The sequence below is a fragment of the Pogona vitticeps genome, chromosome 1 (assembly GCF_051106095.1).
Source record: "Pogona vitticeps strain Pit_001003342236 chromosome 1, PviZW2.1, whole genome shotgun sequence".
Taxonomy (NCBI): domain Eukaryota; kingdom Metazoa; phylum Chordata; class Lepidosauria; order Squamata; family Agamidae; genus Pogona; species Pogona vitticeps.
In genome coordinates, this window is record NC_135783.1 from 161,564,614 (window position 1) to 161,590,815 (window position 26,202).

Below are 26,202 nucleotides of genomic sequence, written 5' to 3' on the forward strand. Positions count from 1 at the left end.
GAATGATAGGTATTGGAGTCCAACGTCTATACTTTACAGGAAACGAATTATCGTTGTAAGAAAAAGAAAGAAACAGATAAAGTATTTGACGCTCTTTCTCCAGTTTTCTCACGTAGTGGGGTTTTGTTTTAATTACATTCCTTATCTCATTTGGGGTCACAGCAATACTGCCACTTTCGGCTGATGAAATGTGCTGAAGGGCCTCTGGAGGGTTGATATCTGTTCAAGATACTCCTAAATCCAAACCTAATTCTAAAGTGGCTCGGCCCACCGTAAGAACCCATTCGGGTGCAATGTGGGTGGAATCCTGCCCACCTCACCTTGGAATCGCGGTGGGCCCTGCCTGGTCGTCAAATTATAACGAGGAGCGGGCCGAGGGTTCAGATCCTTCCCAGCAGGCGCCTGCTTCGTGAAACAGACCCTACAGCCAACATGGTCTTGTCCGTGAGCAGGGCCGACAAATCTCTTGGCGAGCGCTTCTACCCACCGCCTGTGCTCCCCAGTTAAAGGGCACGCGTGCCATCCCCACCCCATCGTAGCCCCGGGAGCGAGGCTCAGGCATCGCCCGACGTCCTCCTTCGCGCCAAGGAGAAGGGAGAAACCCAAAGGAGGAATCAGCCGCCAACCCCCCCCCCCGCCGCCGACCTGTGCGATGCTACGCCTTAGGCCAGTGGGACCACTTCCGCCCATAGGCGTTGGGACCGGGTTTCAAGGCCGGAGGGGGCGGCCTCTGCCTCCCTTTCTGGGGAGGACGCCTTGCTGCCCAGCCTAGACTTTATCTCCGAAGAAGGTCAGCAGGGGAACCTGTCTAGGCTGCAGGTGAAAGCATCCTCGCCTTTTAATTTACTGCTCGGTCTTAAATGGAAAGGAGGGCGATTGTGGGGGGGGGGGGCGGGGGGGAGAGAGAGAGAATAGGTACGTAACACATACACTCCCCACACGCGCGCCAATGAATATGCACACTGGCTAGGAATTCATTAATTTCTGCTTTGATTTTCTTTCCGAGGCTGATCCTTTATTCGCGAATAATTGCGTTGCTTGCGTCGGAAGGCTGCTTCCTGATGGTGTGAAGATGTCGCTCTCCTCCTCCTCCTCCTCCTCCTCCTCTCCCTCTCCCTCTCGCTCCCCCCCTCCCTCGCTCAGCAAGGCATATAAGGCAACCTTGGCTGCCAGTCCCTCTGAGCGCCTTTAGTAACTTCCAAAGAAGCGCCAAGCGGCCTCGCTCCCTCGCCTTCCGCCTGCCTGCCTGCCTGCCTGCTCGCCGGGTGGCTTCCCCAGGAGCCAGACCCTCCCGGCCGCCCTCCTTTCCCCTTCCTGCCGGAAAGGTGCCACTCGGAGGCGGGAGAGTGCGTGCGGGGGGGGGGGGCGACGCCCGGCTTTAAGCTTCTCTTGGAGGGCCAACGAAATCCGCCGCTTTCGGCGGAGCAGCTCTCTCTCTCCCCACCCTTTCCAGAATCCCAAGGAGAGTTTGGTGAGGGTTGTCGTCCCCACACACACACACACACACACACGGCCCCGCGACACAGACTCGCACTTTTGGCCCATTGTGGTAAGACTCGCTGCGGAGGAAGCTCTCTCTTGTCCCACAAGGGGACCCGGAGGAGGGGTGGGCCGAGGCTCGGAGACCCTCGAAAGAGAGGCCGCCATGCCGCCGGAGAGCTCTCCTGCACCCGGGAGCCTCTGGGCTCGGCGGGCGAGGGGGCCGCGGAGTTCGCGGTGACTTCCCCGCTTCCAGATCAGACCTCTTTTAAAAGTCACGACGTGTAACAGTACCAGTTTACCTGGGAAGGAGGAGGAGGAGGAGGAGGAGGAGGAAGAGAGCCACGGTTGTGACTCGGAAGAGAAAACAAATGTTGAAACGACAACAGCAACAAAAGGGCCGGTTCTTGGAAATGAGCTCTCCTCAATTAAATAGGCTGACATCAGGATGCTCTCTGTTTTTGGAGCAATTTGATTTTAGAGGAGGGGGGGGATTGCCTAAAATGAGTGAAATTAAAGAGTTATCCCTGAAAAGAATCAGATTTAACCTTGCCTAAAGTCATTGCCCTCTTATGTCCCTCTAGTTATCAAGAATCTGTGAGTTTCTGGGCACACGCAGGCACAAACACACGCCCCTGTGGGTAGTTTTCTCCTTATACTAATCATTACTTCTTGCCTTTAAAATAATTTACTGTCCAGGCTTATCTATCTATCTATCTATCTATCTATCTATCTATCTATCTATCTATCTATCTATCTATCTATCTATCTATCTATCTATCTATCTATCTATCTATCTATCTATCTATCTATCTTTTTTCAACAGACCAAACAGGGTATAATAAAATGGTCCAAAGAAATATAATTTCATTGTATGTCTATGTAAAATGTGTCCGTGTACACACACATACTTCAGTTTATGTGCAAAAATATATTCATACTTATGTTCATCCATCTGCACATACAAAGCAGATATTATATAATCAAATCGATCTGTCTATAAATGTGTTGCGGCGCCTCTTTCTTGTTATCCAGAAGTCAGGATCCACGTTTAGTCTTTTTAAATACCGAGCTGCAGAGAAATAGATAAAGAATTGGTGATGTAACTGTAGCTAAAGGATGTGTACAAGTGTGTTTATCATTCGCGTGTGCCGTGCGAATATACGGTAGTGTGTGTATAGAGGGTGTGTGAATAATTATATGCATAATATATGTGTGTTCAATCTGTCTATGTGTGTTCTATCTAAACTCGGGAGATGGGAATGATTTTCCTATCCGGATGAGGTTGACTTCTCCAGCCTATTGTTTCAGGCAACAGATATAAGTTGCGATGGGAGAGGAACGCCGGATTTGGTGTCTGTCCCCCATTTCCAATTATAGATGGATCATTACAGACAGAGAAGTCCTGAGAAGCCAGACATCTGCTCTTCACATGAATGCACTCACCTCCTAGAGAACAGCCCGCCATCATGCTCTGGAAACTGGTCGAAAATGTCAAGTACGAAGATATCTACGAGGTAAGTATAGAGATTTAAGTCGCCAGTTTTCGAGGGGAAAAGAAGCGCCTCGGCTTTTGCAGAAGGGGGCAAGGGTGGATTTTCCTGCCCAAGCAGGGAGAGCGTCGGAAGCAGACGCCCGGCCATGCCAGCCGCCCTGCCCGCGCTCAGCCCGCCTGCCTGGCGAAGAAGAGTCGGGGGACAGGGAAGCGGGGTCGCCCCGAAAGAACTTTAGAAGCTGCTTTGGGCACCGAAAAGGAACTTGAAACGAGGAGACAAGAGGCGAGATTTAAAAACATCAAAGGACGGCATGGTTTGGGAGATGGCAGGAAGAGACTTAAGCGCAGCCGTCTGTTTAGATCTGGAAGTCCACGTAATTCGATTAGCAGTAGCTTAATACCGAATGCGGGGGATCCTTAATTTCCCCCTTTTTTCCCCTTAAAGGAAACATCATATGGAATAGGATAGGCTTGAATGTTCGTCTTTAATGTCCATTCTCCTTATTTTCGGTTATTCGATTGGAGACCACCGAAACGGGCCCCTTCTTTAACGAGGCACAAAACGTACAGGGGGGATCGACGGGAGGCGGGCGGGCGCCTCCGAACACAAACCATCACCCCGAGTTCTGGGGAATAACAGCGGCTCTAGTGGACTCTCGTCTTTTCTGGGTTTTTTTTGGAGGACATCCGATAGATGGGGAGGAATATATTTTCCTTCCTTCCTTCTCTTTCTAGCCCTATTTCCCAAACTATTTCCCTTAAGAAAAGAAGGTGCCATCCTGCGCTCTTAAAAATCAGTGGCAGGTTTTCTGGTGGATTTCAATGGGAGGCGAAACGCGATCACTCCGACCGAAAGACGCCTCCCTCCCAGAAAGCGGGTGAGGAAGAGTCCCCCAGGCAGGGAGGGCTCTGGGTCCCCTTTGTTGCGGAGAAACACCCGGCGTCCCGCTTTTTGCCCTGTGAACCGGGGAGCCTTCTCGTTCGCGGCGGGGAAAGGCTGACCGGGCTCTTTGGAAGGGCCACCGGTTCCCCTTTGCGGGCCCGCTCCACTCGGCTCGGACGTGAACCGGTTGCCGTCCAGGGCGGAGCGGGGCAGCCTCGGCCAGAGGCGACTTTGCTCCGGGCGGAAGAGTTGATCATTCACTTCCGAGCGATCAAACCGTTCGGCGGCGCCGAGTTGCCCGGGTCGAGTTAATCTTTAAAGGTTCAGATCTGGAGAGAGGAGAGAGGCGGAGAGATTCCCCCGTTGGGACGGGAGACCGGCTCTCACCCCCTGGACGCCCTCGCCTCGCCCGCGCTGGGAAAAGGCGAGCCGTCCCGGGGCCACCCAGGGAATCCTGGCGGGTAGCCGGCGGCGAGGCGTGCCTCAGACCCCTCCAGAACACCCGGCCGGGCAACGATCGGCCGGAACAGCCCTGGCAGAAGCCAGCCTGGCCGTGGGGTGGGGACTTCCGAGCGCCCTCGCCCTTCTCCCCCATTCCCTCCCGCCCAACCCGCGGAGCGGCTCAGCCTTGACTGCCACGCGGTTTGGGCTGGCCTTTGCCCGGCCACCTTTTCCTGACTCCCTGCGAAGCAAATCCTCCCCAGGTTTAGGGCAAGACGGGGCGGCGGGGGCTGGAACAGCCCCCTACCTCGGAACCTTCGCCGCTTTCCAGATCAGATGCCAGATGTCTGTCTTGGCACTTAGTTCGGTCTGGTGGGTGAGTTTTTTTCTCGACCGCCTCACGTTTTGCCCCTTTCTGCTTGTGTTCGGTCCCCCTTGGCAATGCTGGGCGTCTTCTGAGTGGGTGAGTGGGTGGCTGCGACCCACAGCGAAAGGACTCTTGCATGTTCCGAAGACCATTTTCCTCAGGAATGCTAGAATTACACAATGGATCTGCTCTCAGAGCATGTGTGTGTCTCTGTGTGTGTGTGTACACGCGTGCTTGTGCGCTCATATTTCCATACACTTCGACATATATATATGACGAGGGGGAAATTATGTACGTATGTATAGGTACATATCAATATGTACCTACTTAGACCTATGGCGAACATTGCTATATTTAAGTTGGCGGGCCTTCTAAATTGCCCCTGAGAACCCTTGGAAGAGGTGCGTGTGCATCCACACGCGCGCGCGCATCGGACCGGGGTCCTGCTTGAAAAATCGGAGCAATTGTTCGCCGGCGACGTTTCTTCTCAGCCACCGGCGTCCGAGAGCCCCGCTCCCTTCGGTTCTGCCTGGCGAGAATGTGTTCAGGAAGGAACGACATCGGTTGAACTTTAACTGAAATGGCAGTCACGCCAGTCGAACGGGTTCTGAGAACTTCAAAAAGGTTTTCTATCGCCCCCGGCTTCGCCTAGGAACTATAAATTTGGTATCCTTTCAAATTCGTTGCATGCATTTTGCTTTCAGGTGAAAATTGGGCGGGTTTTATTTTGGCACCTCGAAAGGAAAACAGTGTGTATATCACACACAGAGAGAGACACAGACACACAGACACACACACGCGCACACACACACACACAAAGAGAGAGAGAGAGAGAGAGAGAGAGAGAGAGAGATGCAGGGACACACGCACTCATACACCCGCACACAAAATGGCAGACTAAATAGACGCTGACGGTTCTGCATCCATTCTATATGGCTGTGCAAAAGGAGGACAATCTGTAATACTGATAGATTTTTTTTAAAGTGCTTAATTACTTCTGTAAACAAACAAATCGCCTTGGCTGCTTTCATTTTAAAAAAATGGCAGGATTAGAGAAGCCCTTTTATTATTTGTTTTAAAAATTAGAACAAAAGCACCAAGGGCAATCGATTTTCTTTCGTATTTGGAATGTATAATTAAATGTAAAAAAATGACGAGGGGAAAGAAAGAAGAAAAGGAAATATGATTTCCCCCTCCCTTTTTCGCCTCTAGCATTGCTCCAGATCACTTCCTTGCTCCAGATCAGCAGTGCCTCGTTTACACGTCTTCCTCTGCTCGAATTAATTGAAGTTGTGCCTCTTCCTTGCTCAACTTTTTTTTTTGTCCCTTCCCTTCCCTCTCCCTCTCCCCCAACTCTGCCTCTGCCAGCCCCCTCGTCTGATTACATCTAGTAATTCTCCACTGAATGAACGTCATTTACAATACTAGGGGAGCTCTCGAGCTGCCTGCAAAGCCTTCACGCTCCATTTGGTCCTGCATTCTCCCTTTAAAGTAGTCGTGTAATATTAATAGTCATGAATATCAATTATTATGAGGCGGTGTAGGGAAGGAAAAGGAGAGAGGGGCACAGGAGCAGTCTGAACCTCGCCTTGGGTTGAAGAGGATTGCATTCGGAAGCTGAAAGGGCCGGGAGGGGGAACCACAGAGAGAAGCCTTTTCCATATATATATTTATATCTACGTAGAGCTTTTCAATCCCCGTTTGGGGGCACTGGCTTTTTTTTTCCCCTTCAATTTTTTGTTTTGATGGATAGACTCGGAAATACCTCCAGCTGTTCTCCTGAGTGCACCGCGTTCTTGTGCAGATCTCCTTGATACGTCCCCTCTCGTTATTGTTGTTGTTATTTATTCTGTCGCTATTTTATTTTTAGTTGTTTCAAGACTTTTTTATTTCCAGATGTTAGTCCACACCTATTCCGCCATGGTGAGTTGGGTCCGTGTTGTGATTTAAAATTGCCCTGCTCTCTCTCTCTCTCTCTCTCTCTCTCTCTCTCAACGCCTTTGGCTTGGTAATTTAGCACAATAATTGGAGGAAGCTTGCAGCTGCTTCTCCATTTTGCATTGTGTTCTCGGTTTGAGCTATAGGGGGGTGAGGGGGGGGGAAGAGAGAGGGGAAACTTTTTTTAAAAAGACATTGCTGCTGGGGATTTGAAGTACCTTTTCTGGAATAGGAATGTGTGTTTTCTTCCCCTGTTATCATGACTTCAATGCGGACATAGCCTTCTTTATGCAGAAAAATATTTGTGGCCGTTCTTATTATTTTTCAAAACGTTTAAGACTTATTTTAATTAAATATATTTAATCTGTTCTCATACTTTGTTATCGTTTACTGTCTTCCAATGGAGGAGAATATAATTTTGCAAAAAACCAAAAATAATTTTGCAAGGAAAACAGTTTTCACTAGTTTAGTTCTGACATATATTTTTCCCCTTTCGACTTTGGTTTCATTTTTAACCCGAGATGTATTGTTTCGTGTTATTTTCTTTAGAACTGTCCTAACATTCTAGAATTGCACTTTTCCAGCTCTTGTGGCCTGCCTCTGAAAAAATTAGTAGGCGGTTTGTTTATTTAATCAAAGATAACTTCTTAAAATAATAAATAGTTAAATAATTTTCCATTTGCTTCCCCTGCTCAAATGTTATTTAGGTAGATGTCACAGAATGCGTGGAAAAAGTCACTCCTTAAAGGGTGGAATGAAAAGATTTTAAATTCATTTAAATGAAGGATATATATCGTTGTAGAGTTCAAATGTGGTTTGAATCTTAGTAAAGAAACACCGTCCTCCTTGATGTTGTAATTTTCTCAACTTAATACCAGTTTAATGCACTTAATTGAAAGAGAAATAAAGCAGAGATTAAGGAATATAAACCAATATTTGATCTAAAATATTAAAATGTTTTTTTATCCGAAACGGGAGTTTTGATACAGGATTATTATTATTATTATTATTATTATTATTATTATTATTATTATTATTATTATTATTATTATTATTATTATTATTATTATTATTATTATTATTATTATAGATCTCACTTTTTAAGCATATGAACTGGCTTTACATGCTGTTTTTTTCTTTCCTTCTCCCTCCCTCCCTCCCTCCCTCCCTCCCTCTTTCTTTCTTTCTTTCTTTCTTTCTTTCTTTCTTTCTTTCTTTCTTTCTTTCTTTCTTTCTTTCTTTCTTTCTTTCTTTCTTTCTTTCTTTCGTGCTCCCACCCCCCCGCTGCTGCTCGTGTCCGGGTGTCCGCTGCCCGGCTGGCCCGCTCGCTCCAGGACCGGCACGATGGCGTCCCCAGCCACAGCTCCCGGCTGTCCCAGCTGGGCTCGGTCTCGCAGGGGCCTTACTCCAGCGCCCCGCCGCTGTCTCACACCCCGTCCTCGGACTTCCAGCCGCCCTACTTCCCGCCCCCCTACCAGCCTCTTCCTTACCACCAGAGCCAGGACCCCTACTCGCACGTCAACGACCCCTACTCCCTGAACCCGCTGCACCAGCCCCAGCAGCACCCCTGGGGCCAGAGGCAGCGGCAGGAGGTGGGCTCCGAAGCCGGCTCGCTCCTCCCGCAGCCGCGGGCTTCGCTGCCGCAGCTCTCCGGCCTGGACCCCCGGCGGGACTACCACTCGGTCCGGCGGCCTGACGTCCTGCTCCACTCGGCGCATCACGGCCTGGATGCCGGCATGGGCGACGCGCTTTCCCTCCACGGCATCGGGCACCCCGGCATGGAGGACGTGCAGGTAAGGCCGGGCGGCTTTTTTCCCCCCTTTGTGTGTGCGGGGGCGGGGGCGCGCCGGCCCACCAGTCCCGCCAGTCCCGCCAGATTCGCCGCCGGGCCGCTCCGCTCGGGCCGCGCTTCCCTCTCCTCCCGCGGCCGCTCCTGGCTCTGGCCTGCCAACAAGGGCAGCGGGGGACTCCGGGCTCCTTCCTCCGCCCGGCGGCGGGACTGCCGGAAGGCAAGCCCCCTGCAAGCCCTCGGGGCGGCGGGGGCTGTGGGGTCCCGGCTGCAGCTCCTCCGGAGCGCGTCCCTTGCGAGGGTTGCAGCCTCGCGGTTGAAGGGGAAGCACCGCCGGGCCGAGAGAGAGTGCATTCCCCCCCCCCGATCCCCGCTCTCCTTCTCCCTGCTCACTTTGGGCCCTCAAATCACGCGAGCCGTCCCCCCCCCCCCCAAATCTGCCTCTCTGCCTCCTGAGCAGAATCTGTTTTTGAGAAAGGCGGCCGGCAGGATCCGCCCGTTGCCCCCCAATGCACCGGGCAGAGAAGGCTAGCTGGATGACAGTGGGGTGGCCCGGGCATGTCACATCGAGGACGCTCTTTCGGGCAAGTGGGCGCCCCCCTGAACTCCCGGCCTCCTTCCCCCAAGGGCTCGCCGGGAAGCCCACCTCGGAGGTCGCAGGTCTCGGCTGGCAAAGAGACCCTCGGCCCGGGCCCGGCCTGCAGCGCCTCCCGGCCCGGCCCCGCTCGCTGGGCAGCCCCTTTTGCAGCCGGAGTTCTTCTGCTTCTGCTTCTTCGCCGCCGCCCTTTCCTCCCGGCCTTTGGCCTTTAGCCTTGGAGGTGGATCGGGCTGCGGGTCTCTCTCCGGACCGCAACGCCTCCCCCCCCGCGAGAAAACCGGGCGCGCGGCGACCCTCGAAGGGAGCCGAGGGTGATGCTTCAAACCCTGAAAAGGCGGAAGGCGGGGGGGGGGGGCGCGCCAGCGGCCGCCAGCGAGTAGGCCTCGGGAGGGCTGGGGGGCCTGCGGTCCCCGGGAGTTGCGGGGGAGCAGGCAGGGCTGAGCGGTACCTCGCTCCGGGGGGGGGGGAGGCGGCGGCATGTGCGTGGACTCGCCGGTGTGAACTCCGAGCAACGGGGGCGTCGGGTGCCGGCGCCTTCAGGGCTTATGGGCGCGGGACGCAGCCCCTCGGTCGGAAGGAGAGGGACGCCCCGGCAGGCCGGGCTCTCTGTTGGTCCTCCAAGAGGCTCTCGGAGGACAGTCCCCGGGCCGCCCGGAGCCAGCCGAGGACAGTTCTCTAGGAGGCTCTGGGCCCAAGGGCTGAGAGAGGCCAGCGGGGAATGCCCGGCCGGGTCAAGGAAGTGAAGGGGGAAAGGGACGACTGTGCTTCAGCTCCTCGTCCCCTTTAGCCCTTGGAAAGGAACTTGAAAAGCCTGAGCCGAGAGGACGGCGCGGTTATATATATAATCCAGTCCTCTCCCCCCCCCCCCCCCGGCGTTACTCTGCTGAAAGTCTTCGATTTCTGGGTCTCTCGTTCCTTTTCAGTGAAACCGCCCAGTGTTGTGTTTCGGTGCAAACAGGAGCATTTTTATTTCCAGAGAAACGTGTGAAGGGATTGTCGAAACAATCTCCTCACGGGCCAGAATGTGTCCAATGAAAGCCCCTGTGAGGCGTAAACTAAATAAAGAGACGTCCTGAGTCAGATACAGGCTTTGGAGGACGGGGGGGGGGGAAGGATACCCAAGAGACAGGCGCAAGTATGGGGAAAGAAAGGTACAGTATATTGTTTGGGGAATTCCGAGGATGCTTATTAGATGCACTTGTGTAAATGCTTTCAGTGCCTTGTCTTCCTGAGCAAACTACTTGGGGTTTATGCTAGCCTAGTTTTAGGGTGATGCGATTTGCCTTGTACGCCCGTGAGAAGTTTGTTTCGTTTGTTCTAGGCGTGCAGGGAAAGTTCAGAAAGAAAAGTGTGCTCGCCTCCGGTTTCCTTAAGGGGACTGAAAAGGGAAGTTTTTGTCTGTGACAGAAAGAAATAAGGCCAACAGAGACGGGAAGAAATTAGGGATAAATATATAATTATTGAAATACAAATGGAAGCCATGTGGAGCCCATTTTCCACGGACAGAACGAAGCAGATGTAACTGGAGAGGTTTCTGCTATTGTCAACACTGCTGCATCCCTCCAGGTGTTAAATTCTGCGCTTGGCCACGTGTGGCCGGATCCTTTGCGTGTCTATTCTGAAGCAAGTCGTATGGAGTTCAAGGAACCTTCCTCCCAAGTAAATTACGATTTGGCTAAGAGGGCGCTGGAAGTGTGAGAGTAGGAGTGGTCACCGTCTACAAATCTTTCCGTTAAGTGCTCTGATGGAAAGGGAAGCAGGGTGTAAGGTGCTGTATATAATGAATGAAATAACTTGAGAGGAATTTTTCCAAGGTGTTCTTAAAAGTTTGTCCTGTTCATGGTTTGTTAAAGAGTTCTTCCATAGAAATAAAATGAGGTCACCATGACAGAGCCTTCTCCAAGCATTCCCAGCAACATTAATAAACGGGTACGATTCGGGCTGAGTTAAGCCGATAGAAGTCTCCCTGACTTCATTGGGAGAGAGGAAAACACGCGCTGGTTCTCTCCCGCTGCAACCAAAGAGACTTGTGGTTAACTGTGGCTGGGCCTTTGGTACAAATTTTCAAGGCTGAGCAATGAATCAATTTACTCTTAAGCAATCTTAAGTCTATGACTGTTCCGGAGCAAGGGACGTGTAATTTCTTAAGAACCTATTTAGAAAAAGGTTCCAAGTATTGTGGAATATGTGCGTTTGAAATAAATTTAAATAAGCTCAGGTTGAATTCGGGGAATATATTAGATAGAAATGAGTATGAAACGTTCTTAGTTTTTCTGAAGATGAATCCCTTTGCTAAATAGTATCGTTGCAAAACCCTTTCCGCAAGATTGATTTGTGCAGTATCTGTCATTATAACTGATCGTTTAAGCGTATAACATCTATAATTAATACACAGCACAATGAAACTGAAGTTCCCTTAAATGACGTAAGCTCAGTTGGACAAGAAGAAATTTGTTTCTTCTTACTTTCTTTTATAAAGTAAGATCAGACCGAGAGATCGATGAAAAAACATTTGTGCTATGCCTTTGATATTTCTGAAGTTGTGCCCTGTCTTTAATTTAAAAAATGAGATTCTTCTCATGTTAGCACGCGTGATATATTACAGTGCTTAAGATATGCACATGTGTGTTCGTGTGTGATAAACTGTGGGTTGATACTGACGTGATGTATGTTTGAGATATTTTATTGCTCTTTCATTAACCGTCCGGTGTCCATAGGGGAGGAGAATCACTGGTGACCGAAGTATGATCTTAAATATATTAAACCAAAATTAGGCAAATTTATTTGGAAGGAATAAGGTTCAGCATAACGACGCTCACTTGTATTTTATTGCAATCACAGCCTTTTCACTAGATTGCTGCGGCTTAACTGACTTGTGGCCAAGTTTGCTTCAAAGATGGGTTCGCTAACACTCTTTGACGTAAAAATCCTGAAGGCCTTTGCGCCTGGTAGGAAAACCCTATTTTTGCAGCCAGACATACGGTCCTGAACATCTGTGTTGGGCAGACAGCCCTTTGGGAATCCGTGGGCCTTACATTCCACTAAGAACGCTCCGAGTGGCATCCGAGGCATGTCTCCTCTGGAGCCAGTCCTACTCAATTCAGTGGGACTCATTCGCGGATTAAGCCAGCATGGGATTTAGCAGCCTTTCTGATTGCCCCTGGCCATGCCTGTTTTGCCCAGAGTGACTATCGCGCGGTATAATAAATAAATAAATAAATAAATAAATAAATAAATAAATAAATAAATAAATAAATAAATAAATAAATAAATACATAAATACATAAATACATAAATAAAATTAAACAAACAAACCCTTCCTTCCATCCATTCATCCATCCCATGATTTTCAGTGGGACTTCCTTCCAGGTAAGGGTACCTAGGATTGTAGCATTAAAAGTTGGAGATTCGCTTGGGAAGGACTGTCGTTGGAAGATCTGTGGGGATGACTTCCAGTTATGGTCTGAAAACAAATCACGGCAATAGACAGACGTGGAAGTCTCGCTGGGATCAGTGGGAACTCCTTCTAAGTAAATTTGTTTAGAATTTATTTACTGTGACGTTCCTCGAGAATGCAAAAGTTTAGGAAAGTTTAGGCTTATTAAAAAAAAAGAACACCTCGAGATTTGTGTAGTTTATAGCTGGGACTGGCCAATGTGAACCTTCCCCCCCCCCTTCACCAGCCACAGCCTTCTGCACGGGGGCCTTCCCTATTCTCCGCCTCTTCCTCCTCCTCCTCCTCCGCTTCTCCCCAGTCACCACTTCATCTGACAGGCGTTGATGAGGATACCAAGACGTGTTGCACCAAAGCACCCGGGTATCTTGCAAAGTAACCCCTGGTATCACTTGTAACTAAAGAAGTGTAGTAATTAAAAGTCTGCGCTGTGATACGTGTGAGTGTGTATGTGCGCGCGGACCGGAGGGCGGGCACGCGCACGCGTTTCTCTCCACGTTTCCGCATGCAGTCCTAATTAAATCTTTACGATCCTCTCTGTGACTATTAACTGCCAGCATGCTGCGCGAATATCCTGTACAAAAAACCAGCAGGCGGCCGTAATTAGATCGAAAATCAGACAAGACTCTTCTCATTAACTACAACAGCTCAGCCACGTTGCTGGTGATGGTGGGTCGGTTGGGCGGGCGGGCGGGCGTGGGGGGGGGCAGAGAGCGAGCGAGAGCGCGGCGGGTGTGAGAAAGTTGGTTGCAAAAGTAGCGCCACACACCGTGCCTACACGTAGAGACACCCGACAGAAGCCACCAGGGCAGGATTCTCATCCTTGGTAGTTCTTAATCCGGATTAAGGCCAAACGCCACCTATCCCCATTACCTGGGCTAATAACGGATTAGGATTTTCACCCGTGAAGATCTGCTTTAAGCAAGGTTAAATCGCTGGTCTTAAAAATGGGCTGAGGCAGTTGTGTGTGTGTGTGTGTGTGGGGTTTCGAGAAAGATTTGTGGGGAATATGGAACCAGGTGCCTCCTTGAAATTTGGGTGGGGGCGAAATCGATATCCCCCCCCCTTCCAGCCGCACCTGCCTGGGCCACGGCTAGGAGCAGGCCACCCTTGGGCCTCCTTCCTCTGAGGATCGGGAGGGTCGCCGCTTAAGTTACCGAAAGGTCATGGGGCGGTTGCCGAGGTGGGATAACGGATCTTGTGAAGATGCTTCACCCCTAATCCCATGGGGCGGCGGGGGGGGGGGAAGAGGCGGCTTTTCTCTGCAATCTCATCTTTTAGGCGACTGCCTTCGACAAGTTTATTCCGAATTAAATACGGCGGAATAAAATGGGATTTACGCCCAAAGCCACAGGCCTCTCAGTTCAGAGAGACAGCTTTCTCAAGGAGTAAATAGGACATCCTGGTGGCGGGAGGGGAAGCGACCCGACCCCCTATGCTAGCTTTATTCAGCACTCCTTTCCCCTTTTGATTCTGCAACTAACATCCAACCTACATGTCTTTTGACTTTTGCTCACTGAGATCCGTTGGGCCTCCTATGTCCCGTATAAACCGCTGAGAGAGGGAGAAGGAGAGCGCTAGGCTGCGGTCCTTGGATGGAGCCAGAAGCTGGGCACCATCCTAGGCAAAAAGATCCGAAAACTCGGGGTCCCCCTTAGCGGTAGAGTTGCCTCGGGTCTTATTAGTTGGAGCCTTCTCTCCCGAATTCTGGCTTCATTCGACTCCAACCTTGAGGTAAAATTGATTTCACCCGAGCTGAGATTCAGGACCATAGAAAATAAAATGGATGGAGATAAATGATTCCTTTCCACAAAATGAAAGAGGAAAAGATCTTATAATCCCATTGAATATCACAGAATCATGGCTTAAAAAAAAAAAAAGAATCATGGCTTCTTTTTTTTTTAAAAAAAGGGAAGGGAAAACGTCAAGTTCTAGGTTAAAGAATTCGTGCTAATATCCTGAACCAGGATCAGCCCGAGACAGAACAGGTGAAAGAACAGAAGAATGGCATCGATTTTGTTGTGGCCGGTTGCCAGGGCGGATTGACAAGAAAGAGGAAGAATTATTTTAAACTGGTGTAGATATTTCTATGCCCTGCGACGTTGTACGTTGGGACAGGATCTGTAACAGCTTTCAGGGAGAAATAGAGAGCAGTCCTCCCCGGGACATGTCTACTCGGAAGCAAGCCCCATTGAGTTCAATGGGATTTACTGCCAAGTAATTATATGATTGCAGCCTAAGGATACCAAGTGGTGCGCACTTGCTTCGGAACAAACCCTACGTTACTCAGGTTTCTTTCTCCAATTCAAGGTGGTGGTAAAAATTAGGTCTTGGACTATACCACTCCGGGCTGCAAAAGGGGGTCCACTGCAAAATATAAAGAAACTGCGGCAGACCACTCTGTGCAGAAAAAAGGGTTTCTCTCACGTTGCCTTCTCCCTCTATGTTAAATGCAAGGAGGAGACTTCCTTCTATTTTTTAAATAAGAGAATATTAGATTAGGCATGTGACACCCCCCACCCAGCAGTCTAATATGGTACGGTCCAGACCGCAAGATTACCCACACCCGCCGTTTTTTGGAACTGGGCTCTAGTGAGGCTTCCTTTGCCTAAGTCTTTAAGACCGGGTGATGCACCCTCATGAAAAAAATAGAGAGCTCTAATCCGACGGTTCAGCTGGCTCCTTACAGCTTCCTGAGTGGAGCGGGGAGGGGCAGGCAGACTGGAGTTGGGGTCCCGCAACAGCTGGAAGGCGGCAGGTTCCTCACCCATGTTGAACTGGATTTCATGAAGTACACCCCAGTTATTCAGCGATGGGAGATCCGCAGTCCCAGCAGATGTGGTTATTCCTTTCTGTTTTTCTGCTGTAGAAATGGACGTCATCTTAACAGGTGTGGCTCCTAGATGAAAGAGAAAAGTAGGAGCCACCCTCAGAAGGTCGCAGGGGCTACCTCTATCAGATGATCTGTTCAAATTGCCTGTAATTTCCTCCCTGGGCTATTGCCTCCATCCATCTACACTGTTTGTTTTCATTCCCCAGAGCAGAGGGCAATCCTAATACAGAGGAGAGATAAAAATGAGTTTTTCCACTCACAGATGCTTAAGCAGTCCGAACCAATATACTACTGGGGTAAAGATTCTGACAACTCAGCTTGGATTCCTTAAATATACAGTACTACATAAGTGACTCAGGCCCTGGTCAGCTGTTATTTAAAGCTGCAGCCGTAAGAGTGTTTGCTTGGAAGTAAGTCCAGCTGGGCCCCCATAGGGCTTCTTTCTAAGGGACATTTAAATTCACACTCAGTAAATTCATTGATGAGAATATTTCAAGCCATGATGACAGCAAGAGGGGGACAGAGAAGAAACATAGTGGTTTCTGAGCATAATGCATGCACATAGTGAATGGCACTGCAACACACCTGTCTGCGCATTTCACTTGCATGTGTGCACTCCTGCTTTGGGGCTCCATATGATGTTCAATTTACAGTAGTCTAAAAGCCTCTAGGGAGTGAGAGGAAAATCCTCAGAACCTACAATTTGGAAACAGTAATGTAGAACACAAGAGACACGATGAATGCCAGTAAAAACAAAGAAATCAAAAAGCTTGAAAAGGAAGAAGGCAGAAACCCTAGATGAAAAGAGACACAGTACCTAAGAATATACTGGGTCTTTAGGGGTACTCTTCCTGTTCTCACTGTGCTAAGAATTTTGCATGACTTATCAGGAAAATCATCCCCATGTTCAAGAACATACAAGATACCTTTGGTGTCTCAGTGGCCGATCTTTTGCTCCATTAAACCCTTCACAAACACACCGAGCTGGAAATGGCTAAAAGACCATTGCCAGTTTTGACATATAGGTATCCTGGGGTGCTAAATGATGGGCAGGGCGGAGTGTTGAGAAAGATGAATGGCTACTCTTGGAGATTTCCAGCAGCTGCAACTCACCTTTTTGGTTTGTTTGTTTTTTTATGGAGGGACAAAGGGAAGGTTGAGGGCAGTGAAAACCTTTTGGGGGACTGCATGTATGTCTTACTTTGCCCACCCTAATCTAAAATGATTTCATCTATCTTGGAAACACTGGTAAACATGATGTACTGTAGGCAATAGCAGCGGGATCAGCATGGAGTAGCTTAGAAAAGCGGGATAGGAGAGAGAAGTAGCTACTGGTTGTTGTGGGTTTTTTGGGCTCTTTGGCCGTGTTCTGAAGGTTGTTCTTCCTAATGTTTCGGCAGTCTCTGTGGCCGGCATCTTCAGAGGACAGCAACCTCTGAAGTAGCTACCTTTGATTAACTCTGGAAGGGTTTCAGAAGAGCTAAGTGCTCATTTCGCATTGCACATTGTCATCACGTTTTCTCCCATACCAAGTAACATACAATTTTTGCATTTCTTGAATTTTGAACTGTACAAATGTCTTTTTGGAACGCCATCTCTCTCTCTTTCTTCTTCCTGGATATACACTCTTCATGTTAAAACATATTTTATTTTATTTTTTTTTAAAAAAAACAAGTCTGTTTACATTGAAATAAATAAATAAATTCTTAGAATATGATATCCCTGTTGCCTGTTAAATAAGATGAAAACTCAGTTCGAAACCACATACTTTTCTGATAGTGAGTACTGTAAAAGTATGTTGGTCCTTATTTTCACAGTCAACATGCACAGAATGGGCCACGGATGCTGCTAATTTGTCACGTGTCTTAGAAGACCTTACAGATGTTTCTGTCTTTCTAAGACACTAAATAAATTAATACAAAGCTTGAGGAAATTAAGTCTGTGTATTATGGATGGTTTGCTTGCCATTTTTCTAAGCAACCAAGGAAATATATCCAGATGCTTTGCACTTTTCTCCAGTCCAAATCCTTTAATATGTGAAAGCATCATTTCTTTGTCAATTTAATAAGAGTCTTCCTTCCCCCACTGATATTAATATAAATGGAAATTCCAGTTCCTGTGCCGAGGTGTGTATGTATCTTCTGTGTGTCTGTAGAGAAGTATACGTTCTCATATCCAGTAAATCTTAATAGTGATTCCCTCCCCCTCCCCTTTTGTATTCCTAGTCAGTAGAAGATGCCAATAACAGCGGCATGAACTTGCTGGACCAGTCTGTCATCAAGAAAGGTATGGCAAACATTTCAATAATGTGTGTGTGTATATGCATGTTTCAACACTGAGGTCAATTTACATAGATTTTCTAGAGAATAAGTTTTACTTGTTTCAAAAGGCCTTAGTCCCAAGTTAACCTAGAACCTGAAACTGACCATTGGGCAGTCCATTTCAGAACCCAAGCATGTGGTAGAAAATAAGGTGGCAAACACAGCAAAGACTCGTAGCAGTTCAAAGAGAGAGGAAAACTCACCCACAAAAAAAGAGGGTCTGGAAAAAAATTTTCTGCTTTTGTTTGGTTCAGTTGGGTTGTGATAACCAAAACTGGCTGCCTATAGAACTTTAAGCTATGATGCTAAGAAATATGTGCTTCCTCAACCTACTGAGAGGCAGAATGTCTTTGGAGGCAATGGGGCCTATTCCCAAAATTCGTCTGTGTAGGATGGTAGCTTGGGGCTGTCCTTCTCTGCACATTAATGTGGGAACAAAGCCCATTATCATCAGAAGTTTCATTTCCAGGAAGTATCTGGCTCTTCTTTGACTATGTTCTTGAAATTTGTAGAACTCCTTTTCAAAGAAAGGTTTAGAATTGGGATGCTCAAGAGATAAGAGCTGAACTTGCTTCTAAGTAAGATATGTGGTGTGAGATGCTAATTTTCCTCAGCCTGGAGTTTAATATTGCTTCACGGAGGAGGAAAAAAATAATAATAATTCGCGGTGCAATGTCTACATAGAGTTTCTTCGTCAACAATCATTCACACCCTGAATGCTCTCCTAAGGAAACATAGCGGCCAGGATCCTGGGTGGCTGGGAATGCTGCCTTCTTGGCTGAGTAACCTTCTCTTTCAGGGGCTTTCTTCTCACGGGAAGAAGCCTCAAGGAGGGCATTTGATCCCACTATCTAAGAATGCAATTTGTGTGAGACAGCGAAGGTGCACACGCATCGCATGAGGGGGGGGGGGAGAAAGTGGTGTGTATTTTTTTTTCGCGCGTGGGGGGGGTTATGTTTTGGGATGACGCTCAGTCCGTTTGTCTGCACATGCATACATGATTTAGTGTAAGTGCAGCTTCGCCCCATACTGTTAGAGGGAATGTGATATTAACAAATGTTTGCAATCTCTTGTACAGCTGTAAGCAAAATAATTAACTAATTAAACTAATTAAATGTAATTACAATAACTCATTTTGGGCGTATTGCAGCTGCTTCGCCCCCCCTCCCTATTTGAATTTCCCTGACAGACTCTTGAAGACGTGGGATGATTACTACGTTAGGGCAATAGACATTAAACAGACCCTACTTCGCCAATACCGGGAGAAAGAGGAGCGGGGAGAGCTATTATCTTAGGAGTCGCTGTTCCTAGATCCAAATTTAAACTGAGCAAAATACTGTTTACAAAACCACAGATTCTATTATCTGGGCTTGCTTAACTCGTATTAACTCCCTAAAGACTTTCCCAAGAGGTGGACTATTTTATTTTATTCTGTTGTATTTCCCGGGGGATAAAGTGCTTTTTGCGGTTGTCCTCCTAGACACGGATGCCAAAACGGGGGTTGACCAGAGCGTCCCCTCCAGTATTACTGTGCGAGGCGTGCTCCCACCTTGCTCGCTCAGCTAGAGTCCTCCGAATTTTATTTTATGTTGTTCTTTTTAAACCTCACTGGCTTCAAAGTTTCAACCATTTTTCATAATCAAGAAGCGGCAAGCTCCTTGTGTATTTATTATGTGAAGGAAAACAGGAGGAAATCCCTTAGCAAGATGAAAGTAGAGGAGGCCTATTGATACAATGGAACTTACGGAGGGACGAGTTGACCCACCAAATCCCCAGTGGTTCAATGGGCCTACTCTAGTGGCGACTTACTACTCGATTTCACCAATAGGATTTTTGTTTCTTTTTAAACAAAAAATGACGCCCAAGGCTTCCTGGTTTCAAGTACGTTTTGGAACTGGAGAGCCTCTAGCGGTGTAGCTCCAAGACGCGCGAAATCCGGATCCAGGGGCATTTCCTCGGATCCACACTCACTTGGGAAAGAAGCTCCCACTAAAAATGAATGGAGCCAGCCTCTGGTAAACTTGCCCGGAATGGCGGCCTCGTTTGGAGACCTCCGTAGACGAAGAAAAGGAACGAAACACACTCATTTCGTTACTGCCAGTGCGCTTCCCATATCCTAATGCTTGAAGTTTTGGGCAGAACAACCTCAGGCGTCCTAATTTGGCAAAACACACGGTCGTCGCTTATGATTATTCTGGCTCTTCGAAACTCGTGTCTGCCTTGCTTTCTCTCGGGTCGTCTTCCTTAACGGAGGACCTGATTGGCGGCCAGAGACGTGGAGAGAAGAAGGGCCACCTTGCCTTTACCCCAGGAAACTCGCTCTCTCCCTCAGGCTCTGGCGCTGCCCGCTGTTGACTCCCGAGTCGGTGCCTCCTGGGGTGCTCATCCCCTGGGTTTGGGAATGGCCCAGCAAACGACACAGCCCGACCTTTCCAACCGTAAACGGGGATTCTGGAGTCAGCGTTGGCCAAGCAGCCTTCCTTGCCAGTAACGCGGTATATTCTAAAATCAAAACAGTTGATAAATGAACAGATCGAGAGTTGCGGGATCTAGAGGAACCGAACTCGGTGTAACTACAGTACTTATTGAGTAATGTGGTCTGGGAGCCTGGGGAAGGATAGTGTTATCCCGATGCCTTTTGGTGGCCCGTTCGGGCTCATAGAAGAGAGTCCTAACGAGATTTCTGAATCTCTTGGCTGAATCGTTCAGTCTACATCAGGGATGGGTGAAAGGTAGGGTTTTCCGTGTACTGTTTGACTTCAGTTCCCATGATCCCTCACCACTGGCTGTAGGACTGATGGGAGTTGCACTCTAGCAGCACGTGTGCGTCCGCGCGCCATGTTTATCAAGGAGGGTTGCTTCACATGATTGTCTAAATCATTCCGTCCTTGATAAGCATGGCACGATTGTAACTACAGTATTTTCACCGAGAATTATGCAAGTGGTACTAATAGATGACAGAAAGCAAGTCCCATAGAACTCAGGGAGATCTCTGTTTGAATCAACAAACCCAGGAAGTAGGACGTTTCTTGGATATTCCTTCCACTAAAAGTCACGGGTCTTAACTTTGTAGCAAAGTATCTATTACTGTATATTATACGCTGCCCATTAACTACTCTTAGATTTTAAAGTACTTTTTAAAGTTAAGGATATTCCTCCTCCTCATATATAAAAGACTCACTCGGAGGCATATTCCAAAGGCTATACGTATATATACAGCCTTTCGAATACTGTATGCTGTTTCCTCCGAGTGAGATTTTTATATACGAGGAGGAGGAATATCCTTTATTTAAAAGTATAAATATAGCCTTTGGAATATGCTCCTCATATATAAAAGACTCACACAGCATATTCCAAAGGTTATATATATATATGGCCCACGGTTCTTGAGCAGGTCTTGGGAAGAACCGGGGTGGAAATGGAGCCCCCCCCCCAAAAAAAAAACCTATGCAGAAAGAATCGGGAGAGAAGCTCCAGCCAGTATCTTCTGTTAGCATTAAATAAAAAAAGGAGTTACTCTTCCTTTGTACAGAGTTGTCCTCATTTTTCCAGTACAAAAAAAATCCCAGTGACAAAATGCGAAATAGAGATAAATTATTAACACAAATAGCTCATTCTTTAGCTATCATTCTTGAGATCTTTGAGGCCTACGAAAGTAAAGGCGATATCTGTCATCTTTTATTGCCACGTTAGCCCTAGAGTGTGACACCCTTCCTCCACCAGCCCGGCAGAGCTTGCCTTAACAAGCCCGCCCTTCTTTCTCTCCTTGGAATATGATCGCCCCCCTTTTCTTCTTTTTTTCTTTCTTTTCTTTCTTTTTTCTTTTTTGCCTACAATAGCTGTTAAGACACCTGAAATAAGCCACCCCACGTCTTCATCCAAGGCACTGTTAGTGCCACCATATCCGGAGTAAGATACGTGCACGATGGACCCCGGAGCGTGGCCCCCATGAAGTGGTGACATGCGTGGGTGCGTCCCTATCGCCCGCCCCTCCCCCAGTCCTGTTCCAGAAAGACCACTTCACAAACGCGCTCGCCGTTTTTCTAGTCGGGCGGAAGCAAGAGTATTTGCACGCGTGAAGACCTCAATGCGCCTCGGTGCTAAGCATTTGTGTCTGTCCTCTGGTTACGTTCGGTACGTCAAAGGCCAGAGACAAGGCAAACCGGACTCTTCCGTTGTTGGCCGAGTCTCTGCACGCTTATCTTGAGGTTTAATCGGTGGTAAGACTGAGGGCGGTGGGAGCCTAGGAGGTCCGTCCAGGGGTCTACATCCCGTCGGGTCTGCAGTCTTAACCCACTTCCTAGAGAGTAAATCCTGTTAAGCTCATCTTTCGGTTTACTTCACGGTAAACACGCACCGGAACAACCTATTAATCTAATCCTTCCCTGTTTAAAGGCTCCTCCGCCACAGTTTTTTAAATGTCTCTCTCTTGCGCCCTTCCTTCTTCCCTCTACTTATCTCTTAACTGAAGAAAACAGATGGGTTGTCTCGATATTAAACCCCCACCCCCACCCCCCCCCACTCCCCGCCCCCACCCCCTCTCTGTGGCGCTTGACTCCGTCGCAGAGACGCAATATGTTGTGGGCTGCGCACCCTCTTTCCCTTCCTCTCTCCCCGCGTCTCCCTCCCTCCCTCCCTCCCTCTCTTCTCTCGTTATGTTTGCGATCTGTGCTTCCCTGACATTTCTGAGGTAATTTAGTTAAGAGGAAATGAGTTGTTCCCAGTAGAGAGAGCAAACGAGTGGAGTGGAGGTAGCCAGCGTGATAAATGGCTGTTTCATTTGGAGATCTCCAGAGCTCGTTTAAGGCTAATTTTCTGTATTAGCCCCCTTTGAGCTATTAATGCAATAGGCAGGGACCGTGGCCCCCTCGACTCGGCGCTGCCCCATTAGAGGCAGCATTAAGGCAGCCACGCCGGATCTCCCGGGCCGGGGAAAGCAGGGAGCGGGGATTTGGGGGATGAGGACGGAGGGGCTACGGGGGGGGGCGGGGGCGGAGACCAACCAAACCAAGCCAAATCTCCTCATCGAAGGTGGCGGAGGGTGGTTAATACGACTCGAAGGGGGATGGTCAATGAGCAATCAATAAAGTAATAACGCGAAGGATGCGCTACATTAACAGGCTAAAAATCCAACGAGACATTAAAAAATCATTCGTAACTCTTATTTCCCATTAAGGCAGGCTGAGGGAGGGAGCGCAGCCACACTTGGGGCACTGGTGACAAGCCGCGGGGGCAAGGAAGGCACCAAACGCCCCCAGTTAGACGGCAGGAGACTTGAAACCAATTCCGAGGCGATCGCCTGCTCAGTTTTTCCCCAGTTTCCTTGGGCGGAGATGGTGGAGGTGATCAAGAGGAGGGGGGGGGTCTCCCAACTCTTTGCCTTTGGATGGCAAGCTTAGGACGGATCTAAAACTTGTTTGGCTAAAGCCTGAGGGGCTTTATGCAGGACTGTGCCCCGGCGCTTCCTCCTCGGAGTGAGAAATGTGGATTAGTACCTTCACGCTGCATCCACCCGAGCCTCGCCGACAGTTGAGTAGATAGATCCCTTTAGGCGCCTTTCTTCTGCTTTCCTTTAGAGCCAACATAATGGTTACCCAGAGGGCTTCCTTTGGAGCAGGTGTGTGTCAGCGTTGCAACCTTGCACGGGTCTAACTCATTCAGTGGCCTTGCATAGGCACCCCTCAGTTAACGCCTGCTCCGCTTACTACTTAAAATAAACTACTAATGAACAGAATAAAAGCATTGAACGAGTTAGCTGTTGAAGCGTTTGGCGGTAACAAATCATGCCAGCTCACGTTTGGCATGACTCTGTAAACATTATGCCCACTCTCTGTCTTTCCGCACTAACAGTGACAAAATCGGAATAACGGATTGTTTTATATTTGTCAAAGGAGTTAGAGGACTGTAATCTTTCACACACCTCCCTGGGAGCAGAACATGAAGTGTCATTTTTTTTTTTAAATTACAAAGTCTATATTCTCCTAACCGATGGGGCCATATTGGCTTGGGGAATTATGGGTGCTATAGTTTAAAAGGGAGCCTTTGCGACCTCTGCCAGGGAGGGAGGCCCACTGACCTTACTGGCACGTACCTTTGTGTAACCACGGCCAGGGAAGGACTCTCTGAAACGCCTCTGATGGGGAGCCACCAGGGTCTTTTGAGGGGCTTGGTGTTTTTCTCTTCCCACCCTTTTCTGCACGTGTCTGTCTGGGGGAAGCTAGTGAGAGTCCCGAGTCCTATCAGCGGCTCATCCTTGTGCGAGTGGCGGCTGAGACTTCCGGGGGCCTCCCCGAACAATACACTGCCGCCGGCGGCCGGCCAGAAGAACGGGGCTTCGCTGTCCTCTCTTCTTTCCCAGGCATCCTTAAAAGACTATACGGTTGCGACGATGGTATAATATAAAGAGGGGCCGGCCAATGGCTCACCCATTCTTGCTGGGCAGCTTTTCTGTGTGTTTTGAAGGTATGCGACGCTCGGCTAGTAGAGGTTTCCGCCAGAACGCAGGGCGCACAGAGAGACGCGCGGCTTCCAAGACTGACAGAAATCCCCTCGACTTTTCGGTTTGTTAATCTAGACCAGTAGTTCTTAACCTTTGTTACTCGGATGTTTTTGAACTGCAACTCCCAGAAACCCCAGCCAGCACAGTTGGTGGTGAAGGCTTCTGGGAGTTGCAGTCCAAAACTCCTGAGTAACCCAAGGTTAAGAACCAGTGATCTAGATAACGAACTGAGACGTGCTCTTGAGCAGAAAGCCTCCTGGCACCTTGCGGACTTCGTCGGTTCCAGAGGAGCCGCTCCGCCAGCCGCTGGGGTCCCTTTCTGTTTCCCTACCGAGTCCTTCCAGGAAGGTGCGGGGAGACCGAGGTGTGGGACGGGGCCCAGGGGCTACGGGCGAGGCTCCCGAAGGACCTTCTTCCCTTCTTCCTTCTTTAAAGGGCAGTTACTAAGAAGGAAACAGGGACCCTCCAGTGGCCTTATGGGAACTAAAGCTTCCTCGAGAAAACGGTGCGTGATTCGGCGTCGGGGGAGTTAAAGCGCCAAACCTTTTGTCCAAGAGCCCGCTTTGTCCCCACCTCGTCGAGTTCAACACACCCGCAAGCGCTTGGTTGCAAAATTAATGCTGTTCTCCAGTGAAAAGGGCAGGCACGCCTCTCTCCTGCCGACTAGGGAGATCGGTGGCCACTGACAGGGTAACCTTAGCCATGTCTCCTCCAAAGTAACTTCCCTTCGGTGCAGTGGAGCTTAATTCTAGGGGACGTAGAGGGTGCCGATTTCCGCCGGCCCACCTGACGGTGGGTTTCAGAGGTCCGCCGGAAACCCGCTCAGCAATGGCTCTTATTCTTTGCCTTCTAGAAAACCGGAATTTCAGCTCTCCTAATCACTGAGAGCTGAAGTCCCAATCCTCTGGAGGACTAAAGAGAAAGAACCAGTGACCAAAAAAGAGGAACTTCCGGTGCCGCAAAGAGACAAACAAGATCGAATCTGGAGTGTCTCTAGACAAGGCAAATTGAGAGGACGGGTCGGGTGGACCGATAAGGTCCAGCAAATGTTTCCTAAAATCTGTGGTCACTTCGCTAGTGGCTCCAACGGACCCGGAAGTCTGATACAGAAGGCTTTTAAACTGAGGAGCCAAGAGGGGCTTTGTTTGCTTGGTTTTGGTTTATTGGTTTATTTGTTTTGTTCGGTCTGTCCTTCCTCTGCGGCGTAGTCTTAAACTGTGATCCCGTGCGAGTCTCTTGACTCGAAATAAAGTGAAACCGAGCTGGGAGAACGCGGTTCCTCAGATAACATATTTCTTTTTAGTACAAGGGGATGCGCAGTTGTGTCAAGCAGGGGAAACTGTCTCCTTGTCTCTGGGGGTATAGTAAGTCTGTGCTTTCGCACCTTGACTTAGAAGTAAATGATTTCAATATAATTTACTCCGAAGAAAGGAGTTCAGCATTTTAAAGGAACTTCGCATCTCGGAGAAAGAAAGGCATGCTGTATCGAATTATAGGGCCAAGACGTTGCTGCACCTTTCAAGATTTAACCGGGAGTGAGTTCCACTGAAATCAGTGGGAATTCATCACCGGAGTCGGACCAGATGCCCTACTTGAAAGGAGGAAGCATGGAAACGGGTGGGTTTATTGACGATGTCGTTTTTACTGGGCACAATCTATTGTCATCAGAGGAACTTTTCAGGTAGTACAAGCCACTTCAGCAATCCATATTAACAGGGCTCCTCTTGAGAGTCAATGGGTTGTGGAGTGTCGTCCTGAAAACAGACCCATTTTACACATGTAGAATTATTTCACGGCAGGAAGCCTAATTACTTATGTATATATATTGGGGGGGGGAGGGGAAGACGAATAAACTACACGTCAATTTAAAACCGACCTCCTTTACCTCCCCCCCGGCCCCCCAGCGTCACAGAGCTGGGCATGAGGATAATCTTGACCCTCGGGGTCCCACAGATGCCTAACCGCCCACGTTATTGTTTCAAGTCGTTGGTGTGGGAGCGACCCTCTAGCAACCCTATCGCTCCTCTTCTCTCCCTCTCTTCCCACCCCCCCCACCGCCCCCACCGCACCCCGGCTTAAACCTCGCCTTAATATATGCGCCGAAA

At 48.8% G+C, this 26,202-nt stretch overlaps 1 protein-coding gene across 19 annotated transcripts in view; it reads left to right on the plus strand.

Moving 5' to 3' along the window:
* Positions 1–1,406: 1,406 nt before the first annotated feature.
* TFAP2B (transcription factor AP-2 beta) overlaps positions 1,407–26,202 on the plus strand; it is a 76,818-nt gene continuing 52,022 nt past the window's right edge. For 15 of the 19 annotated variants that reach the window (XR_013537506.1, XM_078377769.1, XM_078377779.1 and 12 more), the window contains exons 1-3: positions 1,745–2,996; positions 7,938–8,396; positions 17,503–17,563. Coding sequence is in view for 18 of the 19 variants with exons in the window: in XM_078377769.1 (XP_078233895.1) it covers positions 2,916–2,996; positions 7,938–8,396; positions 17,503–17,563 (601 nt within the window). In the remaining variant the exon portion in view is untranslated. Of the gene's footprint in view, positions 1,550–1,744; positions 2,997–4,951; positions 6,589–7,937; positions 8,397–17,502; positions 17,564–26,202 lie in introns of those variants that run through there. The other 4 variants (XM_078377780.1, XM_078377799.1, XM_073004148.2 and 1 more) reach the window with 2 other exon arrangements.